Source organism: Lissotriton helveticus, chromosome 5_1 (genome assembly GCF_964261635.1).
Source record: "Lissotriton helveticus chromosome 5_1, aLisHel1.1, whole genome shotgun sequence".
Taxonomy (NCBI): domain Eukaryota; kingdom Metazoa; phylum Chordata; class Amphibia; order Caudata; family Salamandridae; genus Lissotriton; species Lissotriton helveticus.
The window spans coordinates 310,692,487-310,719,781 of record NC_136065.1 but is presented as its reverse complement, the minus strand read 5'-3'; the positions used below and the strand labels follow the sequence as shown (position 1 = coordinate 310,719,781).

Here is a 27,295-nt window from a genome sequence, read left to right as displayed (position 1 = left end):
CCTCTGCCCAGGCTACTCACTCATACTTCCTTAAGATGCAGTAACACCACACTACTACAGCGGCCAGCAGAGCAAACACACAACCCATTAACACTTCCAAGATTCAGCAAACACCACATTACCAAGGAGAGCCAACCGCACACACACCAGTCACCATTGCTTCCACGATATGCCAAAACCAGGGAAGTCTAACCACCAGTCCTGGACACACACACAACTTACCTGCACTTCCAAGATGCAGCAATACCACATTAACAAGGAAAACCAGCCGTGTACGCACAACTTGACAACAATTCAAAGATTCAGCAGTACTCTACTGACAAGGGAAGCCAGCTGTCCGCCACGCACGCTCACTGCTCCCACTTACTAACATTCAGTAACACACCAGCAACATGTAACCATAGCCTCACACAAACACACACACCATTCGCACAAGTTCCCCCAACATTTCACAACTCGCTACAACCATACTGCCAAGGAAAGTCTGCACTATATACCCCTACACTTTGAAAAGTACCAACCACTCCAAACTACCCCACCAGCCAATCAGTGCTCTCCCCCCCCAAACACAACACTCACCTTAAACACCCCATGGGCCCCAGTCACAGTCACACTATCCTTCCATTCCTGTACAGGGGCGTAGCTATCAAAGGTGTAGCAGGTGCAGTGGCACCGTAGTGTGAGGGGCCCAATTCACCCCAATAAGTGGCTGTTTTAACTATAAAAAAGATTATGGGGAGCGGACGGCTTTCTTGCTTGCATTTGGCGCCATGTCTCCCTGACCACGCCACTGCCCCAGTGCCCTGAAAGGTGCGCACCCACTGACTTACCCTTGGGGGAGTCGCTCCGGCTTTTCTTGCTCTCCAGCGCACACTCGCTGTTGCTGTTGGGAGAACACACCCTCTTTTTTCCTAAAAAGTCATCTGGAAAAGAGAGGACACGGATCGGAATTAGTCAACAGTTTGGGATGCACGCCGCCGCCTGCAGAGAGATATTTAACGACAGTCTGCACATTTCAGAAAAGGAAGCGCAAAACTACTTGAATTTCCTCCCCTGTCTGCATCACCCGCCCCCCCCCCCTTCATGGGTTTTCAATGAAGTTGTCGTAAAAAACCGAAGTCATAATTCATGCACATTTCGTAATTATTACATACAAAAAAATACAAACTAAAAACCCGACTAGGGGGAAATACAACCAAACTGCCCCCCCCCCCCCCATTAAAATTATTTGAGCGCCGTGGTTCCCTGTAGGGTCCGGAGTTTGCACGGTGGTTTGGGGGCTCACGCGAATGCTTTGGGGGTATATTCGAGATCCCCTCTCACAGTACGGCATTTGTAGGCGACTTTTTGCACACTGGGTTCGCAGTGCCTTTGAAGGTTCAGGCACAGCACAAGCCTCGCTCGCGGGTCGCCATGAACTCCGGAACCAAGCTCTAGGCTTCGCGGCCGGGGGTGACCCCAGGGCCGGCCGGCGCGATTGACGCGGCCCGCTCCCTCCTAGCGCCCAGATGGCGGCGGGTCCTTACTCAGGTGGTTCATCCTTTGTTCGTCGCGGTTCTGCCGCTCCGAGGCTTCAGGGGGGTTCATGCCGCGGGTCGGATGGAGCTGCGCCGCCGTCAGAGCAGGCAGGGCCCGCCGAGCTGTCCGCCCGCCGCCGGGCCACGGACCTCACCGGATCCGCTCCGCTGCCGGTCCGGGAGCCTGTCCGGGGTGGGATCCGCCGCTTCTGCTGCCCGGACGGGATCCGCAGCTCTCTCTGCCCGTCTCCGGAGGACCCAGCTGGGGAGTGGGCGCCGCGCTGCGGTCTGACGGGGGATCTCACAGCCGCCCGCCCTGGATCGGGGCTCACCCGCCGCCGTCTCCCGAGCTCCGTCCGAAGCCCTCCCCGGCTGCCTCGGTCTGCTGCCACCGCGGGGCTCCGCGGCCGTCCGTCCGTGCCTGCGTGCGGTGAGAAAATAACTGCAGAGCGCTCTCTGTGCACTGCAGGGTGTGCCTGCTCCGTGTGCGCTGCCTGCGCTCACTGCATGCGCGAGTGCTCCAAGCAGGCAGGCAGTGCAAAGGGTCCGCTCTCTGGCTGCCTGCACTCGCTGCATGCGCGAGTGCACCAAACAGGCAGTCGGTGCAAAGGGTCCGCTCTGTGGCTGCCTGCGCGAGTGCACCAAACAGGCAGTCAGTGCAAGGGGGTCGTTCCCTGGCTGCGTGCACTCACGTGTGCACCAAACAACCAGACAATTGGTGCAGTTAGTGCACATAGTCTGTTACCTGAAGGTGTGTGCCCTGTATGTGCTCACTGCATGAGCGAGTGCACCCAACAAACAGGCAATGTGTGCAGTTAGTGCAAACGATCCGTTAACTGAAGGTGTGTGCCCTGTATGTACCCACTGCATGCACGTGCGCACTTAACAAACAGGCAGTCGGTGCAGTTAGTGCAAACTGCCCGTTACGTGTATGTGTGTCTCCGGATGCACACACTGGGTGTGCCCTACATGCCTCACTGTGTATGCTGGATTCACTCACCGAATGCGCCCTGCGTGCATTCATTCACTCACTAGCTCTGTGCCTCACCCACTCACTGGATATGCGCGTGCATTGAACACATAAGCGATACATGCACTTGATGCAAATGGTCCGCTCAATGTCCGAGTGTGCTCTGCGCGCACTCACTGGATATGTGGTCTCTGTACACGCTGCCACTGCATGTGCGCTGAATTCACCCAAGGAGGAAACTATGTGCGTGCCAAAGGGCCACCCCTTGCCCGTTTTTTCCCTGCCTTCATTGGCTCAATGTGTATGTGCACTGCACAAACACGCCACAGCATGCAGTTCAACGGGCCTGCTCACCGACTTTTCGGGCGCAGTATGCATTCACTGGTTATTTGTAGTGCAAAGATTTAACCCCATGTGATACGTGGTGCGAGGGTTTTATTCCATTTTTCGTGTGCTCTTTATCTCCACACTGGGTGCAGTGTGTGCACTGCACCCTAAATACAAAGAGGCAACCCGTGCAGAGTCGAACCCCTGCCTGTGGGCGCAGTATGCACAGCCACTGTCTGTTTATCTGCACACATTACTACAGTGAAAGAGTGATCGGTGTGCGTGCGCTGCACGGATCGCTTGTGCACTGGCGCAGTCAAGGACTAGTGTATGCGCTGCCCTGGACTTCTTACCTATGCGTATATACTACACACTTTGTGTGGGCCATATGTATACCCAGTGCCTAGTGTGCACACACTGGTCCTGCAGTTTGTGTGTGCACGGTGAACAGACACTACCTGTTCGTACCGTGTGCACCCAGCCTGTGCCTGCACTGTATTCTCTGCCTGCTTTCGACAGTGGGCTCCAGCCTGCAGGCAGGAAGCGGCAGGCGTGGATTCAAGAGCAACCCCGCACCCCCTCACAGCCGCCGCCCCCACTGAATGGTTATCAATATCCGCCATGATTTGTATGTGTGCGGGGGGGGAAGGGGGGGAAGGGGGGGGGGCGGGTCAAGGCCCAAATGATGCGGTTATAGGTCCGGGCATGGAGGGTTAGTAGTGTGGCCCCTCCCGAGCAGAGCTCAAAGCCGGCACCCCGGGCGCAGTGGAGGGGCGGACTGGGAGGGCCCCACTCGCACCGAGGGGGTCACGCGCTCCGGTGCAAGCACGGAAAATACACCCTGGCCTCTGTTTGTGTAGTGAAATAAAGACGTTATAAGGGTTGAATGGGCTCTTTGGCCTCTGGAACTCGGTGCCGCTGCACCGCTTATTTGCTTAAGCATGAATGACCGGACTCATGAATGACTCACAACTTACAGACACACACCACTCACAGGCAGAGGGAGAGAGATCTCAAGGCACACACCACTCACAGGCAGAGAGAGAGAGAGAGAGACCAAGGCACACACCACTCACAGGCAGACAGAGATCTCAAGGAACACACCAATCACAGGCAGAGAGGGAGAGATCCCAAGCAACACACCAATCACAGGCAGAGAGGGAGAGATCCCAAGGAACACACACATCACAGGAAGAGAGAGAGAGAGAGAGATCACAAGGAACACACCACTCACAGACAGGGGGAGAGAGATCCCAAGGCACACACCACTCACAGGCAGGGAGTGAGAGAGCGAGAGAGAGAGATCCCAAGGCACACACCACTCGCAGGGAGAGAGAGAGAGAGAGAGAGAGAGAGATCCCAAGGCACACACCAGTCACAGGCAGAGGGGGAGAGAGAGAGAGAGAGAGAGAGAGATCCCAAGGACCACACCACTCACAGGAAGAGATCCCAAGGCACACCCCACTCACAGGAAGAGAGAGATACCAAGGAACACACCACTCACAGGAAGAGAGAGAGAGATCCCACAACACACACCACTCACAGGAAGAGATCCCAAGGCACACCCCACTCACAGGAAGAGAGAGATACCAAGGAACACACCACTCACAGGAAGAGAGAGAGAGATCCCAGGGCACACACCACTCACAGGGAGCGAGAGATCCCAAGGCACACACCACTCACAGGAAGAGAGAGAGAGATCCCAGGGCACACACCACTCAGGGGGAGAGAGAAAGAGACCCCAAGGTGCACACCACTCACAGGAAGAGAGAGAGAGATCCCAGGGCACACACCACTCAGAGGGAGAGAGAGAGAGATCCCAAGGCGCACACCACTCACAGCCAGGGAGAGAGAGATCCCAAGGCACACACCACTCACAGGAAAAGAGAGAGAGAGAGTTCCCAAGGCACACACCACTCACAGGAAGAGATCTCAAGGCACACACCACTCACAGGCAGAGGGAGAGAGAGGGAGATCACAAGACACACACCACTCACAGCCAGAGAGAGAGAGAGATCAAAAGGACCACACCACTCACAGGGAGAGAGAGATCCCAGGGCACACACCACTCAGAGGGAGAGAGAGAGAGATCCCAAGGCGCACACCACTTACAGCCAGGGAGAGAGAGATCCCAAGGCACACACCACTCACAGGAAAAGAGAGAGAGAGAGATCCCAAGGCACACACCACTCACAGGAAGAGATCTCAAGGCACACACCCCTCACAGGAAGAGAGAGAGATCCCAAGGCACACACCACTCACAGGCAGAGAGAGAGATCCCAAGGAACACACCAATCAGAGGCAGAGAGAGAGAGAGAGAGAGAGAGAGATGCCAAGGAACACACCACTCACATCCAGAGAGAGAGAGAGAGATCCCAAGGAACGCACCACTCACAGGCAGAGAGAGAGAGAGAGAGATCCAAAGGAACACACCAATCACAGGCAGAGAGAGAGAGAGATCCCAAGGAACACACCACTCGCAGGCAGAGAGAGAGAGAGATCCCAAGGAATGCACCACTCACAGGAAGAGAGAGAGAGAGAGATACCAAGGAACGCACCACTCACAGGAAGAGAGAGAGAGAGAGATCCAAAGGAACACACCAATCACAGGCAGAGAGAGAGAGAGATCCCAAGGAACGCACCACTCACAGGAAGAGAGAGAGAGAGAGATCCAAAGGAACACACCAATCACAGGCAGAGAGAGAGAGAGATCCCAAGGAACACACCACTCACAGGAAGAGAGAGAGAGCCCAAGGAACACACCACTCTCAGGAAGAGAGAGAGAGAGAGATCCCAAGGAACGCACCACTCACAGGAAGAGAGAGAGAGATCCCAGGGCACACACCACTCAGAGAGAGAGAGATCCCAAAGCGCACACCACTCAGGGGGAGAGAGAAAGAGATCCCAAGGCGCACACCACTCACAGGAAGAGAGAGAGAGATCCCAGGGCACACACCACTCAGAGGGAGAGAGAGAGAGAGATCCCAAGGCGCACACCACTCACAGCCAGGGAGAGAGAGATCCCAAGGCACACACCACTCACAGGAAAAGAGAGAGAGAGTTCCCAAGGCACACACCACTCACAGGAAGAGATCTCAAGGCACACACCACTCACAGGCAGAGGGAGAGAGAGGGAGATCCCAAGACACACACCACTCACAGCCAGAGAGAGAGAGAGATCAAAATGACCACACCACTCACAGGGAGAGAGAGATCCCAGGGCACCCACCACTCAGAGGGAGAGAGAGAGAGATCCCAAGGCGCACACCACTCACAGCCAGGGAGAGAGAGATCCCAAGGCACACACCACTCACAGGAAAAGAGAGAGAGAGAGAGACCCCAAGGCAAACACTACTCACAGGCAGAAAGAGAGAGAGATCCCAAGGAACGCACCACTCACATCCAGAGAGAGAGAAAGAGAGATCCCAAGGCACACACCAGTCACAGGCAGAGGGGGAGAGAGAGAGAGAGAGAGAGAGATCCCAAGGCACACACCACTCACAGGAAGAGAGAGATACCAAGGAACACACCACTCACAGGAAGAGAGAGAGAGCCCAAGGAACACACCACTCTCAGGAAGAGAGAGAGAGAGAGATCCCAAGGAACGCACCACTCACAGGAAGAGAGAGAGAGATCCCAGGGCACACACCACTCAGAGAGAGAGAGATCCCAAAGCGCACACCACTCAGGGGGAGAGAGAAAGAGATCCCAAGGCGCACACCACTCACAGGAAGAGAGAGAGAGATCCCAGGGCACACACCACTCAGAGGGAGAGAGAGAGAGAGATCCCAAGGCGCACACCACTCACAGCCAGGGAGAGAGAGATCCCAAGGCACACACCACTCACAGGAAAAGAGAGAGAGAGTTCCCAAGGCACACACCACTCACAGGAAGAGATCTCAAGGCACACACCACTCACAGGCAGAGGGAGAGAGAGGGAGATCCCAAGACACACACCACTCACAGCCAGAGAGAGAGAGAGATCAAAATGACCACACCACTCACAGGGAGAGAGAGATCCCAGGGCACACACCACTCAGAGGGAGAGAGAGAGAGATCCCAAGGCGCACACCACTCACAGCCAGGGAGAGAGAGATCCCAAGGCACACACCACTCACAGGAAAAGAGAGAGAGAGAGATCCCAAGGCACACACCACTCACAGGAAGAGATCTCAAGGCACACACCCCTCACAGGAAGAGAGAGAGATCCCAAGGCACACACCACTCACAGGCAGAGAGAGAGATCCCAAGGAACACACCAATCAGAGGCAGAGAGAAAGAGAGATGCCAAGGAACACACCACTCACAGGCAGAGAGAGAGAGAGAGATACCAAGGAACACACCACTCACATCCAGAGAGAGAGAGAGAGAGAGAGAGAGAGAGAGAGAGAGACCCCAAGGCAAACACTACTCACAGGCAGAAAGAGAGAGAGATCCCAAGGAACGCACCACTCACATCCAGAGAGAGAGAAAGAGAGATCCCAAGGCACACACCAGTCACAGGCAGAGGGGGAGAGAGAGAGAGAGAGAGATCCCAAGGCACACACCACTCACAGGAAGAGAGAGATACCAAGGAACACACCACTCAGAGGAAGAGAGAGAGAGATCCCAGGGCACACACCACTCACAGGGAGCGAGAGATCCCAAGGCACACACCACTCACAGGAAGAGAGAGAGAGATCCCAGGGCACACACCACTCAGGGGGAGAGAGAAAGAGATCCCAAGGCGCACACCACTCACAGGAAGAGAGAGAGAGATCCCAGGGCACACACCACTCAGAGGGAGAGAGAGATCCCAAGGCACACACCACTCACAGGAAAAGAGAGAGAGAGAGTTCCCAAGGCACACACCACTCACAGGAAGAGATCTCAAGGCACACACCACTCACAGGCAGAGGGAGAGAGAGGGAGATCACAAGACACACACCACTCACAGCCAGAGAGAGAGAGAGAGATCAAAAGGACCACACCACTCACAGGGAGAGAGAGATCCCAGGGCGCACACCACTCAGAGGGAGAGAGAGAGAGATCCCAAGGCGCACACCACTCACAGCCAGGGAGAGAGAGATCCCAAGGCACACACCACTCACAGGAAAAGAGAGAGAGAGAGATCCCAAGGCACACACCACTCACAGGAAGAGATCTCAAGGCACACACCCCTCACAGGAAGAGAGAGAGATCCCAAGGCACACACCACTCACAGGCAGAGAGAGAGATCCCAAGGCACACACCACTCACAGGCAGAGAGAGAGATCCCAAGGAACACACCAATCAGAGGCAGAGAGAGAGAGAGAGAGAGAGAGATGCCAAGGAACACACCACTCACAGGCAGAGAGAGAGAGATACCAAGGAACACACCACTCACATCCAGAGAGAGAGAGAGAGAGAGAGAGAGACCCCAAGGCAAACACCACTCACAGGCAGAGAGAGAGAGATCCCAAGGAACGCACCACTCACATCCAGAGAGAGAGAGAGAGAGAGATCCCAAGGAACGTACCACTCACAGGCAGAGAGAGAGAGAGATCCCAAGGAACACACCACTCACAGGCAGAGAGAGAGAGAGATCCCAAGGAATGCACCACTCACAGGAAGAGAGAGAGAGAGAGCCCAAGGAACACACCACTCACAGGAAGAGAGAGAGAGAGATCCCAAAGAACGCACCACTCACAGGAAGAGAGAGAGAGAGAGCCCAAGGAACACACCACTCACAGGCAGAGAGAGAGAGATCCAAAGGAACACACCAATCACAGGCAGAGAGAGAGAGAGATCCCAAGGAACACACCACTCACAGGCAGAGAGAGAGAGAGATCCCAAGGAACACACCACTCACAGGAAGAGAGAGAGAGCCCAAGGAACACACCACTCACAGGAAGAGAGAGAGAGAGAGAGATCCCAAGGAACGCACCACTCACAGGAAGAGAGAAAGAGATCCCAGGGCACACACCACTCAGAGGGAGAGAGAGAGAGATCCCAAAGCGCACACCACTCAGGGGGAGAGAGAAAGAGATCCCAAGGCGCACACCACTCACAGGAAGAGAGAGAGAGATCCCAGGGCACACACCACTCAGAGGGAGAGAGAGAGAGATCCCAAGGCGCACACCACTCACAGCCAGGGAGAGAGAGATCCCAAGGCACACACCACTCACAGGAAAAGAGAGAGAGAGAGTTCCCAAGGCACACACCACTCACAGGAAGAGATCTCAAGGCACACACCACTCACAGGCAGAGGGAGAGAGAGGGAGATCCCAAGACACACACCACTCACAGCCAGAGAGAGAGAGAGATCAAAATGACCACACCACTCACAGGGAGAGAGAGATCCCAGGGCACACACCACTCAGAGGGAGAGAGAGAGAGATCCCAAGGCGCACACCACTCATAGCCAGGGAGAGAGAGATCCCAAGGCACACACCACTCACAGGAAAAGAGAGAGAGAGAGATCCCAAGGCACACACCACTCACAGGAAGAGATCTCAAGGCACACACCCCTCACAGGAAGAGAGAGAGATCCCAAGGCACACACCACTCACAGGCAGAGAGGGAGATCCCAAGGAACACACCAATCAGAGGCAGAGAGAGAGAGAGAGAGAGATGCCAAGGAACACCCCACTCACAGGCAGAGAGAGAGAGAGAGAGATACCAAGGAACACACCACTCACATCCAGAGAGAGAGAGAGACCCCAAGGCAAACACCACTCACAGGCAGAAAGAGAGAGAGATCCCAAGGAACGCACCACTCACATCCAGAGAGAGAGAGAGAGAGATCCCAAGGAACACACCAATCACAGGCAGAGAGAGAGAGAGAGAGATCCAAAGGAACACACCAATCACAGGCAGAGAGAGAGAGAGAGATCCCAAGGAACACACCACTCACAGGCAGAGAGAGAGAGCGATCCCAAGGAATGCACCACTCACAGGAAGAGAGAGAGAGAGAGAGACCAAGGAACACACCACTCACAGGAAGAGATAGAGAGAGATCCCAAGGAACGCACCACTCACAGGAAGAGAGAGAGAGAGAGCCCAAGGAACACACCACTCACAGGCAGAGAGAGAGAGATCCAAAGGAACACACCAATCACAGGCAGAGAGAGAGAGAGATGCCAAGGAACACACCACTCACAGGCAGAGAAAGAGAGAGATCCCAAGGAACACACCACTCACAGGAAGAGAAGAGAGCCCAAGGAACACACCACTCACAGGAAGAGAGAGAGAGAGAGAGAGCCCAAGGAACACACCACTCACAAGAAGAGATCCCAAGGCACACCCCGCTCACAGGAAGAGAGAGATCCCAAGGAACACACCACTCACAGCCAGAGAGAGAGAGAGAGATCCCAAGGCACACACCACTCACAGCCAGAGAGAGAGAGAGATCCCAAGGACCACACCACTCACAGGCAAAGAGAGAGAGAGAGATCCCAAGGCACACATCACTCACAGGAAGAGATCCCAAGGCACACCCCACTCACAGGAAGAGAGAGATCCCAAGGAACACACCACTCACAGGAAGAGAGAGAGATCCCAGGGCACACACCACTCAGAGGGAGAGAGAGATCCCAAGGCGCACCCACTCACAGCCAGGGAGAGAGAGATCCCAAGGCACACACCACTCACAGGAAAAGAGAGAGAGAGATCCCACGGCACACACCACTCACAGGAAGAGATCTCAAGGCACACACCACTCACAGGAAGAGAGAGATCTCAAGGAACACACCATTCACAGGAGAAGATCCCAAGGCACACACCACTCACAGGAAGAGAGAGAGATCCCAAGGCACACACCACTCACAGGAAGAGAGAGGGATCCCAAGGCACACACCACTCACAGGAAGAGAGAGGGCCTAAGGCACACACCGCTCCATGAAATGCACCGCTCACAAGCATACACCACTCACAGGCAGGGAGACATCCTACCAGCACACACCTGAAGCGTACAAACACACACAGTCATGATAAGTACACACCTAGGAACAACCAACATGGGTGTCGATGCAAGTACTCACAGAACTCATTAGCAAGCACGTTCACAGCAACAGTGGGTACACACTCAAGTACACTGACCTAACTTGGCAGATTCGGGGTCCCAGCCCTCCCTGAAGAATATATGTATTTTTACCTTATTAGAAAGGATTTATAAAGCATGAACAACATGACCCATCAGGGTATCAGAGCGCTATACACGAGCATGCAAGATGAACAGGAAAAGGCAGTGAATTAAACATGTAGGTAGTCAGGTAAGTAGTGACGCAAGAAATGTAGGTGGTCAGGTAAGTAGTGATGCAAGAAATGTAGGCAGTCACGTAAGTAGTGACGCAAGAAAGGTAGGCAGTCAGGTAAGTAGTGACACAAGAAAGAACAATCCAGGTAATAGGAGGTATAAAGCAGTAAAACTGCATCATTGAACGTTAAAAACAATGTTGTAGACCAGAAGTTTAAGTTAGTTCGGGTGGCTTCAGGTCTATCGTTGCAGGTAGCTATTCAGAAGCAAACCTTTGCCCCTTTGTTTTTAATGTGGCAATCAAGGGGTCAGATCTGATTTCGGAATACAGAATACAGCCCCATAACAATATAAAACAACTGTAAACAATCAATGTTCCCACTTGGACGGCTCCTGACCAGCCCATGGGCGATTCTATAGAATTCCACATCGTCAGGCCCTCTCTGGCATAATGAGGCAGAATGTAGTCTATAATAATGCATAATGCATGCGTTCAATCACTCACACCACGCATCTGCTTCTCATTACACGCCCACGTGCAGCGACCCAGGACGAACAAGAGCACCGCTCTGCTCCCTTCCTCGTGATACCAACATGCTTCCATATAGGCGGCTGTGTAAGTGGGAACATGCTTACAAGCAAGCACTGCCGGAAAGTTCCCCTCGCGGTGCATGTCTGCTAACGTGCTTCTGTCAGTGCCTCGGCAGGGCAAGGAAGCGCTATACAGGGCACAAGTCCTAAAAAAAGAAGTGGGGGGACACTGTCACCGGAAGTGACGTCACGACAGGAAGTGCCGTCACGAAAGGTGGCTTGCACCCTCGGGCTCATTGCCTCCCCTCGCTCAACCCTTAGATGCGATTGCATCTGCGAAGCCAGCGTGTGTGCAGCGTCCTGTGAGCTCCGATCTCGTCCCAGAGAGGCCAAAGAGTGAAGCAGGGGGACGGCGGCCACTCGGTAAAATAAGTGGGGCGACGCTGTCCACCCACGTGGTACCCCCACTCAAGCCCTGGCGCTATATGAATCCGAGACCGATGTCACTCGATAGGTGAATGCCTCTTCGGAATGAGGAGCATGGGCTATGCTAAGATGCACATTCCTGTTGGGAAGGAGGTGTGTCATTTTTTTGAATGGATGGGTAATAACAGTTTATTTAAAAACGTGTGTGTGTGTGTGTGTATATATATATATTTATTCAAGGATTTTTAAAGTGCTGCAAATCACCAGTGAGGGTCTCGAGGTGCTGGAGTTGCTAACTACTTCATGGTGATCTGTTTATTTAAACCCCCATGTCTGGAGTCCTTTTCTGAATTCCTGGCAGTCCTGAGGTGCATGGGAAGGTCGTACAAAGCTTTGGCCGCCATGTATGAGAAGGAGTGTCCTTCGCTGTTGCCTCGGGGGGATCCAGGGGGTGTCTGCGAGGAAGAGGGATGCGGACCGTAGGTATCTGGTCGGTTGGTGGAAGGTCATGTGTTTGTTGATGCATACTGGTCCTTCGTTGTGCAGGGCTCTGTATGTGTGGGCCAACATCTTGAGCTGGCATCTCTTCTGGATTCGAAGCCAGTGTAGCTACTTGAAGTGTTGTTAGATGTGAGTCTGTCTGTGGAAGTCAAGAATGAGACTTGCTGCTGAGTTTTGAATTGTCTGTGGTCTCCTCAGGAGGCGTGCAGTAATTCTTACGTAGAGAGTGTTCCCGTAGTTCATCCTGCTGGTGACCAGGGCCTGCATGACGGACCTTCTGGTGTTGACTGGGAGCCACCTACGATCTTGTGGAGCATGCGTAGGGTGTGGAATCAGGTGGGCGAGACTGTGTTTATCTGTTGCTTCATAGATAGCATGCTGTCCAAGATGAGCTGAGGTTATAGGCGTGGTCTGTCGGGCAGGGGTTGGGCCAAGTTCAGTAGGCCGCCATGCGTTGTTCCACAGCGAGGTGTTGCTCCCAAAGATAAGGCCTTCCGTCTTTTCCGTGTTAAGCTTCAGACAGTTGTCCTTCTTCCAGTCGGCAACATTCATCATACATCTGTGGTAGTTGTCTATGGTGGTGGAGGGGTCTTCTGACTGTGAGAGGGTATCGACCAGCATAGGAGATGATGCTGAGCCCATGCGATCTGACGGTGTTGGCCAGGGGGGGGTCATGTACTTGTTGAACTGGGTGGGGCTGAGGGATGATCCTTGAGGGATGCTGCCAATGATCTTCTTGGGTTCCAAAGTGATGGTGGGAGACGGAATCTCTGGGTTCTTCCGGTAAGGTATGAGGTGATTCACTTGATGTGGGAGTCTCCTTGGATTCTGATATGGTGCAGTCTGTTGATCAAGAGGTGGAGGGAGACAGTGTAAAAATGCCGCTGACAGGTCCAGGAGGATCAGGGCTGGCAACCTGTCGAGGTCCAGGAGGATTTTGATGTCAACGTGGCTGCGATCAGGGCTGTCTCTGTTCTGTGGTTGATTCGAAATCCGGATTAAGAGGGGTCCAGGAAGTTGTTGTGTTCCAGGCGTTCCGTGAGTTGCTGGTTGATGCCTTCTCAAGAACCTTCGCTGGATAGGAGAGCAGGGAGTTGGACCGGTAGTTCTTTGGTTCTGTTAGGTCGGCGGATGGTTTCTTCAGGTAGGGTCTCACTTCAGCGTGTTTCCTGTCCTCAGGGAAGGAGGCCGAAGTGATGGAGGTATTCAGGACTTTCTTGAGCTTGTCGCCAATCGTTTTGCTCCTGAGTTTGAAAATGTGATGGGGACATGGGTTTGTGGGTGCTCCTGAGTGCAAGGAGTTCATGATGGAGATTGTGGCTTGAGTTGTGAGGGGGTCCCAATGGGTGATCCAGTGTTCGGGTTTGTGGTTGTGGTTGTGAGCAGTCTGTCGCTGTCACTGGCGAGGGGTTGGGTTTTGAAGTTTTTGGCAACGACTGAGATCTTGCCGTGGAAGAATTCAGCCAGGTTGTCACACAGTTCTTGGGAGGGGGTGATGTCATTCTCGGCAGCTGCGAGGTTGGAGAATTTCTTCACGATGGCGAAGAGCTCCTTGCTGCGGTTTGTGATGGCTTCTATGTGGTCTGTTAGGGTGCTTTTCTTTGTTTCTTTCAGGAGGCGGCGTTACTGGTTGAGTGCTACTATGATTGTGGAATGGTCTCATGTCTCTTTGATGGTGTGCCACTTTCTTTCTAATTGCCGGCGGTTGCATTTAACGGTTTTCAGCTCCACGGTGAACCAGCTGGCTCTTCTGGCAGGTCCTTAGGATTTGGCTGGCTTGGCGGGAGAGATCCACTGGGAGAAGTTCTTTGCAGCCTGTTCTGGGCTGCATGTTGTGCTTAGGAGGTGGGAGTTTAGAGCTGAGAGCTTTGTTCCACTAGTCTTCTGATATTTTTTCCCAGTTTCTGCATACAGGGCATGGTGCCAGTGTTCGTAGGTCCTGAGATGGTGAAGTGGAAGCTGTACTGGTCGGTCCAGGTAAGCTGTGATGCGTGGTTGTACTTTACTCTGTCGCTGGATGTGAAAAGGGGGTTGAGCATGTGTCCTGCGATGTGGGTAGGGTCAGTGGCAAATTGCTTGATGCCAATGTTGTTCATGCTTTCCAGGAGGTCGGTTGTGTTGGTGTCATTGGGGTCGCCGAGGTGGAAGTGAAGAGCCTTAGGAAGATGTAGTGTTCGGAGTCGATGGCGATTAGGGCGATTAGGGACGGCGTTGCAGAAGCTGGGGTGTGGTCCTGGTAGTTTGTAGGCGAGGGTGCCTCTGATGGTGTATTTTCCATCTGTGTGAAGTTGAGATGCTCCATTATTGGGATTGATTCGTCTGAGTAGGTCATGCAGAGGATGGAGTCCTTGTAGATGATGGCAATTCCTCCTCTGTGTCTGTTGGTTCAGTACAGGTGTGTCATCGTATAGCCTTCGGTAGTGGTGATAGTGATGTCCGGCGTAGGCGGGGTTCAGTCAAGTCTGTGTGTGGAAGATGACATCCGGGTTGAGGGATGAGATTGTGTCCCAGATCTCTGTGACATGTCTGCCGTGCGATCATGCGTTGAGTAGACTGCACTGGAGTTGAACAGTGGAGGTCAAGGATGGCGTGGTGGACAAAGTCATGTTTGTGGTGTCTCCGGCATTGTTGGCTTATTCGGTGTTGCAGGTGAAGCGGTAGTGCTAGCAGAAGAATGGTCCTCTGGTGGTGTGTGGGGAAGTGTGGCGGCAGTTGTTGTCGATGCACCCGGGATCCAGGACTCCGAGGTCACTGGCGGTATAGCTGCGCGGGGTGGAAGAACCAGGGTTCCTGGCACTGGGCGTGGTCAAGGTGTACACGGGCACAGACAGACCTGCCTTTGCCGCCCCCACTGCGCGTCTGCTGCGCTGCTGCGTTTCGGCCTCCATTAAGTAGGTCCTGGGAGGAGGAGTGGCCTGGGCAGGGTTAGCAAGATGCGGGCAGGAGAAGCGGCGGCAGGGCCAGAAAGAACGAGCGGGTAAAGGAATGCCCAGATTATAATAGTACAAAAACAAGGATAACAGTGGTTAGAGCGAGAGTAATGGTGGGAGCAGAACAATGGTTGAAGAAAAAAGGAAGGAGAGAACACAGTGAGATTAAAGGTGGACGAAAACAATGATTATGGGGAAAAAAGGGAGGAGGAGAAAACAATGGTTAAGGGAAAAAACGAGAGAGAGAGACCACCGCGAGATTAATGATGAGAGAAAACAATGGTTATGGGGAAAATGAGGGAGAGAACACAGCAGCTTAGGAATCACACATTTATTTCAACGGGAGAAAACGATAAGGGGTGGCGGGAACATGCATGCAGCTGAGGGCAGCCAGTTCTTGACAGTACATGTATTTTGTTTTTGCATTACACATATTTACACATTACGCCTACTCCCAATGTGAGATAGTGTGCCCAGAATCACACCCTTTTTCCTCACATGCCGCAGCCGGGATTAGAAACCTAGGGGCCAGATGTAGGAGCCCTAATACCGGTCAGAAACGTCCGAAGCCCGGTATTAGGGTTTTCAGATGTAGGGGGCTGAAAATTACAGAATCGGTATATTTACGGATTCGGTAAAATTACAAATTCGGTAAATTATCAAATCGGTAAATATACCGATTCTGTAATTCCAAATGTAGGTGGCACAGTTTACAGTGCCACAGGCCCTTAAGAGTCGGTATTTTACCACCCAATCCTATTGTGTGGTAAAATACCGAATTCAGGTGTGCATGCACACCTGTGCAATGTGACACACAGACATGCCCTTAGGGCATGTATGTGTGCCACATGTCACACAAGCCTGTACTTGGGGTGCTAGAGGGTGTCAAAGTGACACCCCCTGCACCCTTGCAGAATTCGGTATTTACCGATTCGGTAAATACCGAATCAGTATTTCCCTTTGATTCCTATGGGCTTCAAAGCCCATAGGAATCAATGGGAAATACCGATTTGGTATTTACCGAATCGGTAATTGTGTTTTAAAAATTACCTACATCTGCCTCCTTCTAATTTACCGATTCATAAATACCGAATCGGTAAAATTCGGTATTTATGAGTCGGCAAATTAGATTGACCTACATCTGGCCCTTAGTCTCCTTCAGCATGCTGCCTGCCTCCAGAGCATGATCGGTCCCAGGCCTCTTCTTGTACATAAACCTCTAGGCGGGGGGGGGGGGGGAAGGAGTTGGTGACTGAAGACCCCTTACACAGTAACACTGCAGCTCCATAACATAAAGGAGGGATGGGCTAGACTTGTCGACGTCATTCACACATAAACGCAGAATATTATAACACTTAGGGCCAGATGTAGGTGGCCGTTTCAGGCCATTTACCGACCGGTAACGGACGATTTTGGCCGTTACCGATCGGTAAATGGGTGACAGGTATGTAGGGGGCATTTTTTTACCGAATCGGTAATTTTACCGATTCCGCAAAATAAAAAGTCGGTAAAATTACCGATTCTGAGGCACCCAGATGTAGGTGGGACTCTTCTGAGTTCCAGAGACCTTACAGAATCTGTATTTTACCATTAAATCCAATTTGATGGTAAAATACCGATTCCGGTGTGCATGCACATGTGTGCATGCACACCTATGTCATGTGACAGGCAGACCTGCCCTTAGGGCATGTATGCCTGCCACATGGCACCCGAGCCTTCAAAGCCCATAGGAATGAATGGGCATTACCGATTCGGTATTTACCAAATCGGTAAATGCCGATTTTCACAAGGGTGCAGGGGGTGTCACTTTGACACCCTCTGGCCCCCCAAAACAGGCTCGGGTGCCATGTGGCAGGCATACCGAATTTCTCCGATTCGGTATTCCAGCACATCTGGAATACCTACATATCCACCCCTCAGATTTACTGATTCTTAATTACCGAATCGGTATAATTCGGTAATTTTCGGTAATTAAGAATCGGTAAATCTATTCTACCTACATCTGGCCCTTAGTCTAATAATATTGGATTCGATTTTAGCACGTTTATGCCCAGTTTAATACACAAAATAGGCCATCATTGCAGCTGGGGGCACTCTATAAATCCGGTAATACAGTCAATATAATGCAAGAAATCTCTCCACATCAGCCAGAAATAGCATAACTCGTTAACAGTTGTATTCATGTTTATTCATGTGTACAAAGTTGCAAAACTAGAAGTAAGAAATCGTGTCGTAACCAACAAGAAAAGTCCGTACAAATCATCAGGGAATGCGCCACACTCTGCATAATGCTCTGCTGCCATCCATCGGCGTGGAAAGACCCCAGAAGTGCTACAAATCGCACCACCATCTCCTCCCCGCATCACTGTGCCAGAGAATGTGGTGCACCCATTGTCAGATGGTAACCATTATCAATGGCGCCATCTTGTGTCTGGGAGCGCCACGCCCTACTGATCAGCGCAAAGTGCTACTGACCGTCAGTGCAACGAGAGGAGGGTTGTAAAATACAGTGCCTCCTTGGAATGGAAGGACGCCAAAGGCTGCCATCACTACATCCACGTGCTGTACTGCACTTTAACCAGGATACTGTCCATGTGTGCACCACATTATTGTCCAGAACTGTCACATACAATTGTGAGTGAATTTCACAAAATAGCGTCTATTAATTACACCTACCATTGTTCATGAATTGGGAATAGTACTCCCAATGAGAGCCACAAAATAATCCCAAAGAGAGACCCATGGCACTGCTAATTGTACCCGCTTGATGACGCTCATAAAAACTACATAATACATTCAAGAGAGTTGTGTAGTAATCACCAGAGCTTTGTTAAAATGTCCACAAAAAGGTAACCTTCAGTGTCAAGTGACGATGCCAGAGAACATTATTGATAGGTGCTACGGAATCTTGCATGTGGATGGTATCACATACATGGTGATGAGTGCATGACCGTGCAAGTGAGAAAGAATACAGCACAAGAGAGCCACACACTACATGCACGAGTCGTCATAGTTTTAAACAGTAAATAACGCATATTGTGAATGTGAATGCCGGAACACCGTGTTCGTCAATGCCAGGTAATATTACTGAGCTTTACCATATAATATTAGACATGGGTGTCCAAAATTCGTTTTCAGAGCACAGAAGTGTTGGCAGTGTCAGGGAACATCGCCAGTCTCTGTCAGAAACAAATCACCTATCCGTGCCAAACAGCAAGGCCTAGCAGTGCCACAGAATGTTTTGCTTTTGAGTACCACATAATATAGCGAATCATTGCCTCAGAATACAAGATTATGTATCCATCAGTGACCTAAAACATAAAGCGAAAGTGGCACAAAATATCCCACGAGCTCCACATAACACTGTACATCATTCCCGCTGAGTATTATTCCTGTTTTAGGTAATATTCTCCATGAGTAATAGACAACAATGCCCTGAATGTCACATAATACACATAATCAATGTACAAAAATGCTTCCATCTCTTATCTGATGAAAATCCCACCAACCCACTTCTTGGAGGTGATCTTAGCTCATGGAGAACTCACTGGGTCGCCTTTCTTCGTGGTAGAGTGAAGGCTGTGCTGTTCAGTAGCAGGAACAGGGGCGGTACTGCTTGACCCAGGACGCGCCTTACTGCTTGGCAGGTAAGGGAGGGGCAAGGACTGCAAGAGGTGGCACGTGGAACAAAAAGGGACAAATAGAATCCCAGGCCTTCCTTTTCATAACACTATCGCAGCACACCTACTTCGCTACTCTGGGTTCCCAAAGAACACGTGCCAGCTTGGAGTGGGTGTGATGGGCACAGTCAAGAGTTATGTTGCTGTGTTTTTCAACAGTTTCAAAATACAAAAAAGTCCTAAAGTCTATTCACAGAGGAATGTCCATCAATATATGGCCAAACACGATTCCAGATACGCAAAATTATAGTCCTGGGGATCAACCAAAAGAGGGTATAACGAGTTGTTAGAGATACAAAAACAAGGGATAGCCTCAGAGAAGGATAAAAAAGAAAAAAAGACAAAGAACAATCACAGGGAAAAACTCTGTAATGGGTCATTGGTGTCCCATCATTACACTTAGCGTGTCCAGTGTCATCATCTGGGCTACCAGACAACTCGTTATACCCTCTTTTGGTTGATCTCCAGTACTATAATTTTGCGTATCTGGAATCGGGTTTGCCCATATATTGATGGACATTCCTCTGTGAATAGACATTACGATTTTTTTGTATTTTGATTAATTGGATTGGAGGATTGAGTCCGCGAGTCTATAAATACGTTTTCCCTCCAGGCCCCCCATTTTAGTGTCTTTTTCAACAGTTTGCCATTATTACACCCATATATCCCCCAGCAGCTAGGAAAGCCCTGTCCCCATCCAGCAAGCCCCTGACTATCCAAAGTGTGTCCTTTCGGCACACCAGCCCCCAGTGCCACAACCTCAAGTGCATGTGCATACACATCAAGGGGTGCCCCATTTATCTCCCCGCCCCACAGGTCACGGCTCAACTATATACACGTATGTACAACGCCTTCTCCCATTGCCCCCAGAAAAACTGCATTCATTTCAGTGCAGGTGACCCCTTCAGTACCATGATTCGACAGACCACAGCATAAATGCATATGTGGGTATCTGTGAATGCCCAGCCCCACACACACATCTACAACCCTGCCCCGAAGGGACTTGCACCAAAAGCTTGGTGTGTTCTCAAAATGTCGCTTACTCACAAGCAAGCCACAAATGCAAGCGTGTTCTTGAAGCTCGTATTCCTGGTGCTGGTTCTCTTGGAGCTCTGGTGCCAGGCGCAGCCATTGGGCTCCCACGGCTCTCATGCCACGCGCGGGCACTTCGCGTTCAGGATCTGCGGCGTTGGTACCCGGCGAAGCCGTGATTTAAGGCGGAGGTGAGGACGGTTCCCGTCCTCTGTGTCAACCGTGGCTCGGCAGCGGCGAGCCAGAGGCCTCGGGGCTTGGAGAGCCGAGCAGGATGGGGAGCAGGATGCGCCCTCTCGGGGCAGGCAGGGCACGCGCTGCCTTGCCGCCACTTCCGCGTCACGCCGGAGCGGGCAGCCAATGGGGAGCCGCGAGGCTCTGCAAACACCCAGCATGGACGCTGCGGAGCCTGTGCCAATGCCGGAGCTCCGCGTCCTGGATGGTAAACATGGCGCCGTCGCCCCGGGCGCCTTTGGTGTGCAGCCAGAGAGCTGTGGTGGGGCGGCGAGGGCTTTCCGTCTGGTAAGTAATGTTGCAGGCCTTGCTGAAAGTGCATTTATCCATTAACTTGAGCTCACACTGTTCTTGAGTTGATAGGGATACTGGGTTATTGGCCACCAAATAGGTAATAATCCGCAGGCCAGGAATACCAGTCCAACCTGCATGTTTTTCCCCCTCTCAGGCGAAATGACGAGCCACGCTTTGAACAGGAGGTGAATGTTAGGGGGGTTTCCTTGGCCCTAGTGTAGGTTGACCAGAATTTCAAAGCCAAAAACGGGGACATTTCACAAAAATAGAAGAAGGACTAACATTTTACTTCAAGTGATGAGAGCAGAGCACTCCTCAGCAGAGAATTACAGAACAGGCAGTAAGAACATACATAACATGTACATTTTAAAACCAGTTGCTTGCCTGTTAATTAAATTGCTTTCTTGAAACAACTGCTAACTTTCCCTGCTTTGTAAAGCATAAAAAACACCTCCCACCTTTTTCAGTCGACCCTCTTTAAAAACCGGGACATGAGCTACATTTCTTGAAACTTGCAGGCACAGCTGGTTAAAAACAGGGACCGTCCTGGCAAAACGGGTACGCCTGGTTACCCTACCCTAGTGGCAGGTGGGGGCCTGGTAGGAGGGTAGTGCTTCCTTTACTTCTGGTGAAGGGAGCTTCTTCTGCTGAGCTTTTAGTGTCGGTAGGGGGTGGAAGCTTATGACTCGTCTCCTGGTTTGGTGTTCCCAGGCCTCGAATTATTGGCACAGGATTTTTAGGTCTTGGTAATTCACAGACCTGCAACACTGGAAAATGTGTAGTTGGGCTGAGCGGCGTGCCGAACAGGAACACCGCTCCAGCAACTGGGAATGAGGGTCACTACCCGGAATCAGGCTGGGTTGAGCTGTAACACCAGGAGTGTATTTGTGGTTCTTTTCTAGCCTGTAAGAACCGTGGTTTATTAATTGATGGGTCACACTTTAGTGGTGTCCATTCAGTGGGTGTGGTCGATGGTCTTGCCAAAGTGTTTTGGGGCTGTGTAGTTTAGTTGTGGTGTTGTTTCGTAGGCACCAGTAGTGCTAATGGGCAGCAATGGGTATTTAACTAGGGGGCAATGAAGGGCAAGATGCACGGGTGTGAGGGTGGTTGGCACTTGGAGCAGAGAGGTACATACCAGCTATAACCCTCAACCAAACGTGCTAGGTACTGTCACTCTACGTGCAAACGGGTTTACATGTGAATCAACATTACAGGTTCTTTTAAAATTCCGCAGAGGCCCATCGTTTTTCCAGGCACAAATTTTCGAGAGTGAAACTTGGCAAAATGTGAGTTATGAAAACCCAAGGTTTCAGGTTTTCCAGCTCAGAATGTGGACAGCATCTTCAGTTTGCTAAGTATCCCTCCTTACAACTGCAGAGCTGGGAACAGGAAGGTAATTATGCACTGGAGGGAAAAAGGGTCTCTCGTTCAATGCTGACGCAAAGCCTATGTTTTGGTTACCTTGCTACTGGCAGTATGCCAGGAGGGCGTGCTTACGCGTACAGAGATGGCACAGTACCGACCGCTTTCTAGTGTTAGAGGTAGGCTGGAGGGGAACCCCTTTGCTGATAGGGTTTCTGGTCTCGGCTCTCCGGGGTATCCCACGCACCATGCCGACCTCACCCACAAGCTTCTCTTATTATGTGTGCTCGGACCACTGAGGCATGAGGCAGGGTTTATCTTGTGGCCCAAGAATGGCTCTGTCCTGTGGCAACTCAGCCAAAATTAGAAAGAAGCCAAAGAAAATCTGAAGCAAAAAAGAAGTGCAAAAGCGGAAGGAATATGAGCACTCAGGCAGATGCAATACTCAGCAGAGATGCTGCTAGGCCCTGCCCAGGGGGTGGACTATTAAAGTCCTGTGTGTCCTTTGTGTCTCTCTCCCCAGACTCATTACTCTAGTCTTTTGTCTAGAGTCCATTTGATATCCCTTCTTCCCCTTAACCCCCAAATCTTTCGGCACCCCATAGCGTCTCATCTCCTCTTGCCCTTTTCTCTCTAGTCTTGAGTTTTGAACTCGAGTTGTCCCATGCTTGGCATGTGTAGCTCAACTACTACGCTTTTCATCTTGGCATTCTGGGACTTGTAGTTCTGAATCTGAAATGGGAAAAAGCAAACCCACCTCCCATCGCTCTTCGAGTCCTACTTGGTTTCCCAGTTCCTCCTTCCCTCCCTCCCCACCTCACCTCACCTCTGCCTGCCCTTTTCTCCAAGAGCTCTCAGTGTTCCCAATTCTACACCTCTTCGGCTCTTCCTGCCTAGGATTCTGGTTTGCGTTCTGGGACCTGTAGTCCTACTCCTATGAGTTAAGCTAGACAAGTCCCAGAATGCAATGCAAACAACCGAACTGGGTGAGCTACACAAGCATTAAGATGGGTGACTTCAGAGTTCGGTCCTCTCACCCTCCTCTTGTTTCCTGTTTTTACTCTGACACAGGGCACCCTGAGGCCTGGAACATCTTCTCTTTCAATTACTCTGGACCATTATGATGGATGTTTCTGAGGTCCTGTGACCCATGGACAGTCCAGTGCTAGAGTGGAACTGGGCACTTGATAGGCCCTTGGAGGCCTGTAACAATCTTATCCAATCCAAACACCACACAGACAAAATAGTTATAAAACACAAATTGCTATTTTATGTTACTGTAGGTGTGATTCAGGGTGAGACTTTAGGGGTGAGTGCTTGCTGCACATGTCAGACTCCTAAGTAGCGCCACCAGCACCCCAAGAGTTCCTCCCCTATCTCCACACCCATCCTACACACTAATAAGACTGGACTTGCCCATCCTCCTCTGTGCTACTCATTCATTAATGACCGGCTGCTCTCTGCCCTCCACACTCGCCAAGGATCGCCAGCTTAGCCTACCTATTTCAGACCTCTAGATACATTTAGCCGGGTCACGAAGGGTCAGGCAGGTTTATCTGGCCCACATTATCTATTAATTACAGATAATTGCCTGCTCTGAGAAACCTACTTGCCCCTCACTGGGTTCCATCTTCAAATACCCCACAGGCAAGTAGGTTTCTCAGAGCAGGCAATTATCTGTAATTAATAGATAATGTGGGCCAGATAAACCTGCCTGACCCTTCGTACACATACAAATACAGATTTCATTTTTTATGCAAACCTGTATATGTTTTATAAATGTATATATTTACACGCATATAGACACACACATTTATATATGACCTTTGGTGGTGGCCTTAGCACATTTTTCTGTGGCCCAACCTGTGGCCCTGCTTAGAATTCACGTCTGGAGACGCCGCTGCCTGCTGTGGCACTGGCATTCTGTGAGATGCTGGGGTTGCGGAGGCCTCTGGGTGGCTGTTCTTGGTGGCTTTTGAAGGGACGCTGAAAGTTGATGCTGGTACTGGTAGGCGCTTAGTCTGTAGAATGCTTAAAGGCCACGAGGAGCTATCCAGGGCTCTGGGTGGCCCTGGTGGGGGGTGGTGATCTCTTCTGGGTGGCTGGAGAGGCATGCAGAGAGATTGTGGCGGTGGACCCTGTAAGGTTTTCGGTTAGTGGCAGGGTTGGATTGGGATTGAAAATCGGCCCGGGCACGTAAATAAAAAATCGGCCCATTTGCATAATGCCTTTCCTCAAATTACTGCTTCGGTATAATTGTATTAAAAAGAAGGGGGTAAAAAAAATGCACGCATTCATTTACACTGGAGAAAAACACCTGAAAACAAGTGAGGGCACTTCTACTCAGGCCCCATGCCCCCGCTCAGTATGTGCACACATTAATGGGCCGGCCAGCGGAGACAAAGGGGGTGACACCTCTGCCTAGTGCTAAACTGGGGGGGGGGGGGGTAATGAGCGCCCATCTGCCTTCAGAAAGGCCACTCAGACACCCACTGGGCCGCTGGCTGTATTCCGACAATAGAGACAGGGGCCCCAGACTGGTAAAAAAAGCAGCCCACAGCAGGTGCTCAGACACCGGCCCCTCGGGCATTGCCCGAATGCCCGCGTTACCAATCCGAGGCTGGTTAGTGGTTGGCCTTGGAGGGGTGCTGAGAGACGAAGATGGTCTGGCGCGCGGGAAAGTGCCGAGGCTGTGTGGGGCTCTCTGGTGGGTAGCTTTGGGGGCAACTGAGATGAAAATGGCTGTGGGGCTCTGTGAGACGCTGAGTCAGTCAAGGGCTAGGGAGGGCTGTAGGCGGCTCTCTGGTGCTGCAGAAAGCTGTTGTGGGGTGCTTTGGCGGGAACTGAGAGGGAAAGCTGTCTGTAGCGCTTTGTGAGGTGCTCAAATTGTGTGTGTGGGGGGTCACTGCATCACTGTATGCAGTGCTTGAAATGGAAAAATAAAAGTGCAGGTACTCTGTAGCAGAGTACCTGCTTGTTTATGACAAGTGCCGGTAATCTCCAATTAAAGGTATTGCATTTCTCTTGAGAAGTGCTGGCACTCTCTTCCTCAAAATAAAAAAAGTGCCGGTACTCCGTACCGGACAGTACCGGCCCTTTAAAAGCACTGGCTATGTGTGCTAACTGATAGCTGTGGCAGTCTGTGAAGTGCCGAGGCTGTGGGGGTCTCGAGAGACTTGTGCGGGGCTCCGGCGGGAACAGGGGAAGGAGGCTGCGGCGGTCTGTGGGGTGCTTTGAGTCGGTCATCACCCATGGGGGCCCTGGGTGGCCCGTGAGTGCTGCGGGTGGCTTTGGATGGGCGCCGAGGGGTGAGTATGGCTGTGGCGCTCTGTGAGCTTTGCTTTATGTGGGGGTGAGGGGGGGGGGCTGCTGGGCCCCTGCGGAAGTGCAGCGGCTCCGATCAATCCCCACATTAGAGCTGACAGAATGGTGCTAATAACTTATCGATCCCGTGTTCACCCCCGCGGGGCCGGAGCCAGCCATCGATTGGCTTCAGGGAGAGCGGAGGGAGCCGGATGAGAGGATTACGGAGAATATCAGAGGAGAGCGCCGAGTGAGGGCCTCGGTGAGCTACAGGACGAGCTCTGGACAGACAGGGGAGAGGAGACACCGGACGGGGGAGCGGGGGAGGCAAGAAACAGCAGGGGGTGGACAGAAGATAAGATAGGAGGGAGGTAGTGGTGCAATGAATAATGATGCACACGCCCCCCCCCCCCCCAAACCCCATTCCACGCACATTGTAGTGATGAGCCCCTACAGCTCTCATATCTCAGATATATACCTAGGCCGTGGCCTGACATTTGTGGCAGTGAGTCGATGACACCAAAGCTAGCAGCACAGGCCCTTGGGGAGGAACCTGGCGGGCAGACAGACCCCCTGCGCAAGATCACTCCGGGGGACCCTCACAGGTTCACCAGTCATGATTTCACTCGTAGGCTCAATGTAGTATACGCAGGGACAAGACTAGCTATGGTTAGGAATGGCTATGAATTAGAGTCTCTGTTAAGGTTAGCCGCCCATCAAATTGTAGATAATACTGTATGGGGTGTTATGGGGTTTCTGCGTATTATTTATAAAAGTAATATTTGGAAAAGTTTTTGATATTTGATGTTTTTGCTGTTATAGTACATACGGTCGCGTGTTTTCTGACACCCTAGACCAAACACTTTGCAAAGTAAAGTGTTGTGTGCTGTCTGTGCAAATGGGGGTGATGGGGGCACATGGGGAGGGGGCCCTGGGGCCTATACCAGGTCATGGGCAGGAACTCAGCCATACCTGACCATATTGATGAATCGGTTAGGGGGGGGTGGCAGAGAGTTATGAAGATAGAGTGACAGTGAAGGTGAAGTGGTAGCGAGTTGTGAAAGTGGAGTGGCAGTGAGTGGGTTAAGGTGTAACGGCAGTTGGTTATGACGGTGGAGCAGTGAGTGGGTGAAGGTGGAGTGGCATTGAGTTATGACGGTGTACCAGCAGCGAGTCAGTGAATGTGGAGTGGCAGTGAGTGGGTGACGGTGGTGCGGCAGTGAGCTATGACAGTGGTCCAGCAGTGAATGGTGAATGTGGAGTGGCAGTGAGTGGATGAATGTGGAGTGGCAGTGAGTTATGACGGTGTACCAGCAGCGAGTCAGTGAATGTGGAGTGGCAGTGAGTGGGTGACGGTGGTGCGGCAGTGAGCTATGACAGTGGTCCAGCAGTGAATGGTGAATGTGGAGTGGCAGTGAGTGGATGAATGTGGAGTGGCAGTGAGTTATGACGGTGGACCAGCAGCGAGTCAGTGAATGTGGAGTGGCAGTGAGTGGGTGACGGTGGTGCGGCAGTGAGCTATGACAGTGGTCCAGCAGTGAATGGTGAATGTGGAGTGGCAGTGAGTGGATGAATGTGGAGTGGCAGTGAGTTATGACGGTGGACCAGCAGCGAGTCAGTGAATGTGGAGTGGCAGTGAGTGGGTTAAGGTGTAACGGCAGTTGGTTATGACGTTGGAGCAGTGAGTGGGTGAAGGTGGAGTGAGTTATGACGGTGTACCAGCAGCGAGTCAGTGAACGTGGAGTGGCAGTGAGTGGGTGACGGTGGTGCGGCAGTGAGCTATGACAGTGGTCCAGCAGTGAATGGTGAATGTGGAGAGGCAGTGATTGGGTGGAGGTGTACCGGCAGTTAACACAGCGCACCCCTTAAGGGGTGACGGTGTTAGGCCCGGGGGCTCATGTGTATCCCAGTCCCTTCCCTGCCTTGTGACTCTCTGGGTCAAGGCAGAGGAGCTGTAGGTTATCATGCAGCAG

The 27,295-nt window shown here is 51.8% G+C and overlaps 1 protein-coding gene across 7 annotated transcripts in view; it reads right to left on the bottom strand.

Moving 5' to 3' along the window:
• The window catches only part of SAMD11 (sterile alpha motif domain containing 11), a 229,968-nt gene that overhangs the window by 55,840 nt on the left and 146,833 nt on the right, over positions 1–27,295 (bottom strand). For 6 of the 7 annotated variants that reach the window (XM_078642338.1, XM_078642339.1, XM_078642341.1 and 3 more), the window contains exon 6: positions 831–923. The exons of the other annotated variant lie outside the window; for it this stretch is intronic. In XM_078642338.1, the coding sequence (XP_078498464.1) occupies positions 831–923 (93 nt within the window). The remainder of the gene's footprint in view (positions 1–830; positions 924–27,295) is intronic. 7 annotated transcript variants of the gene reach the window in all.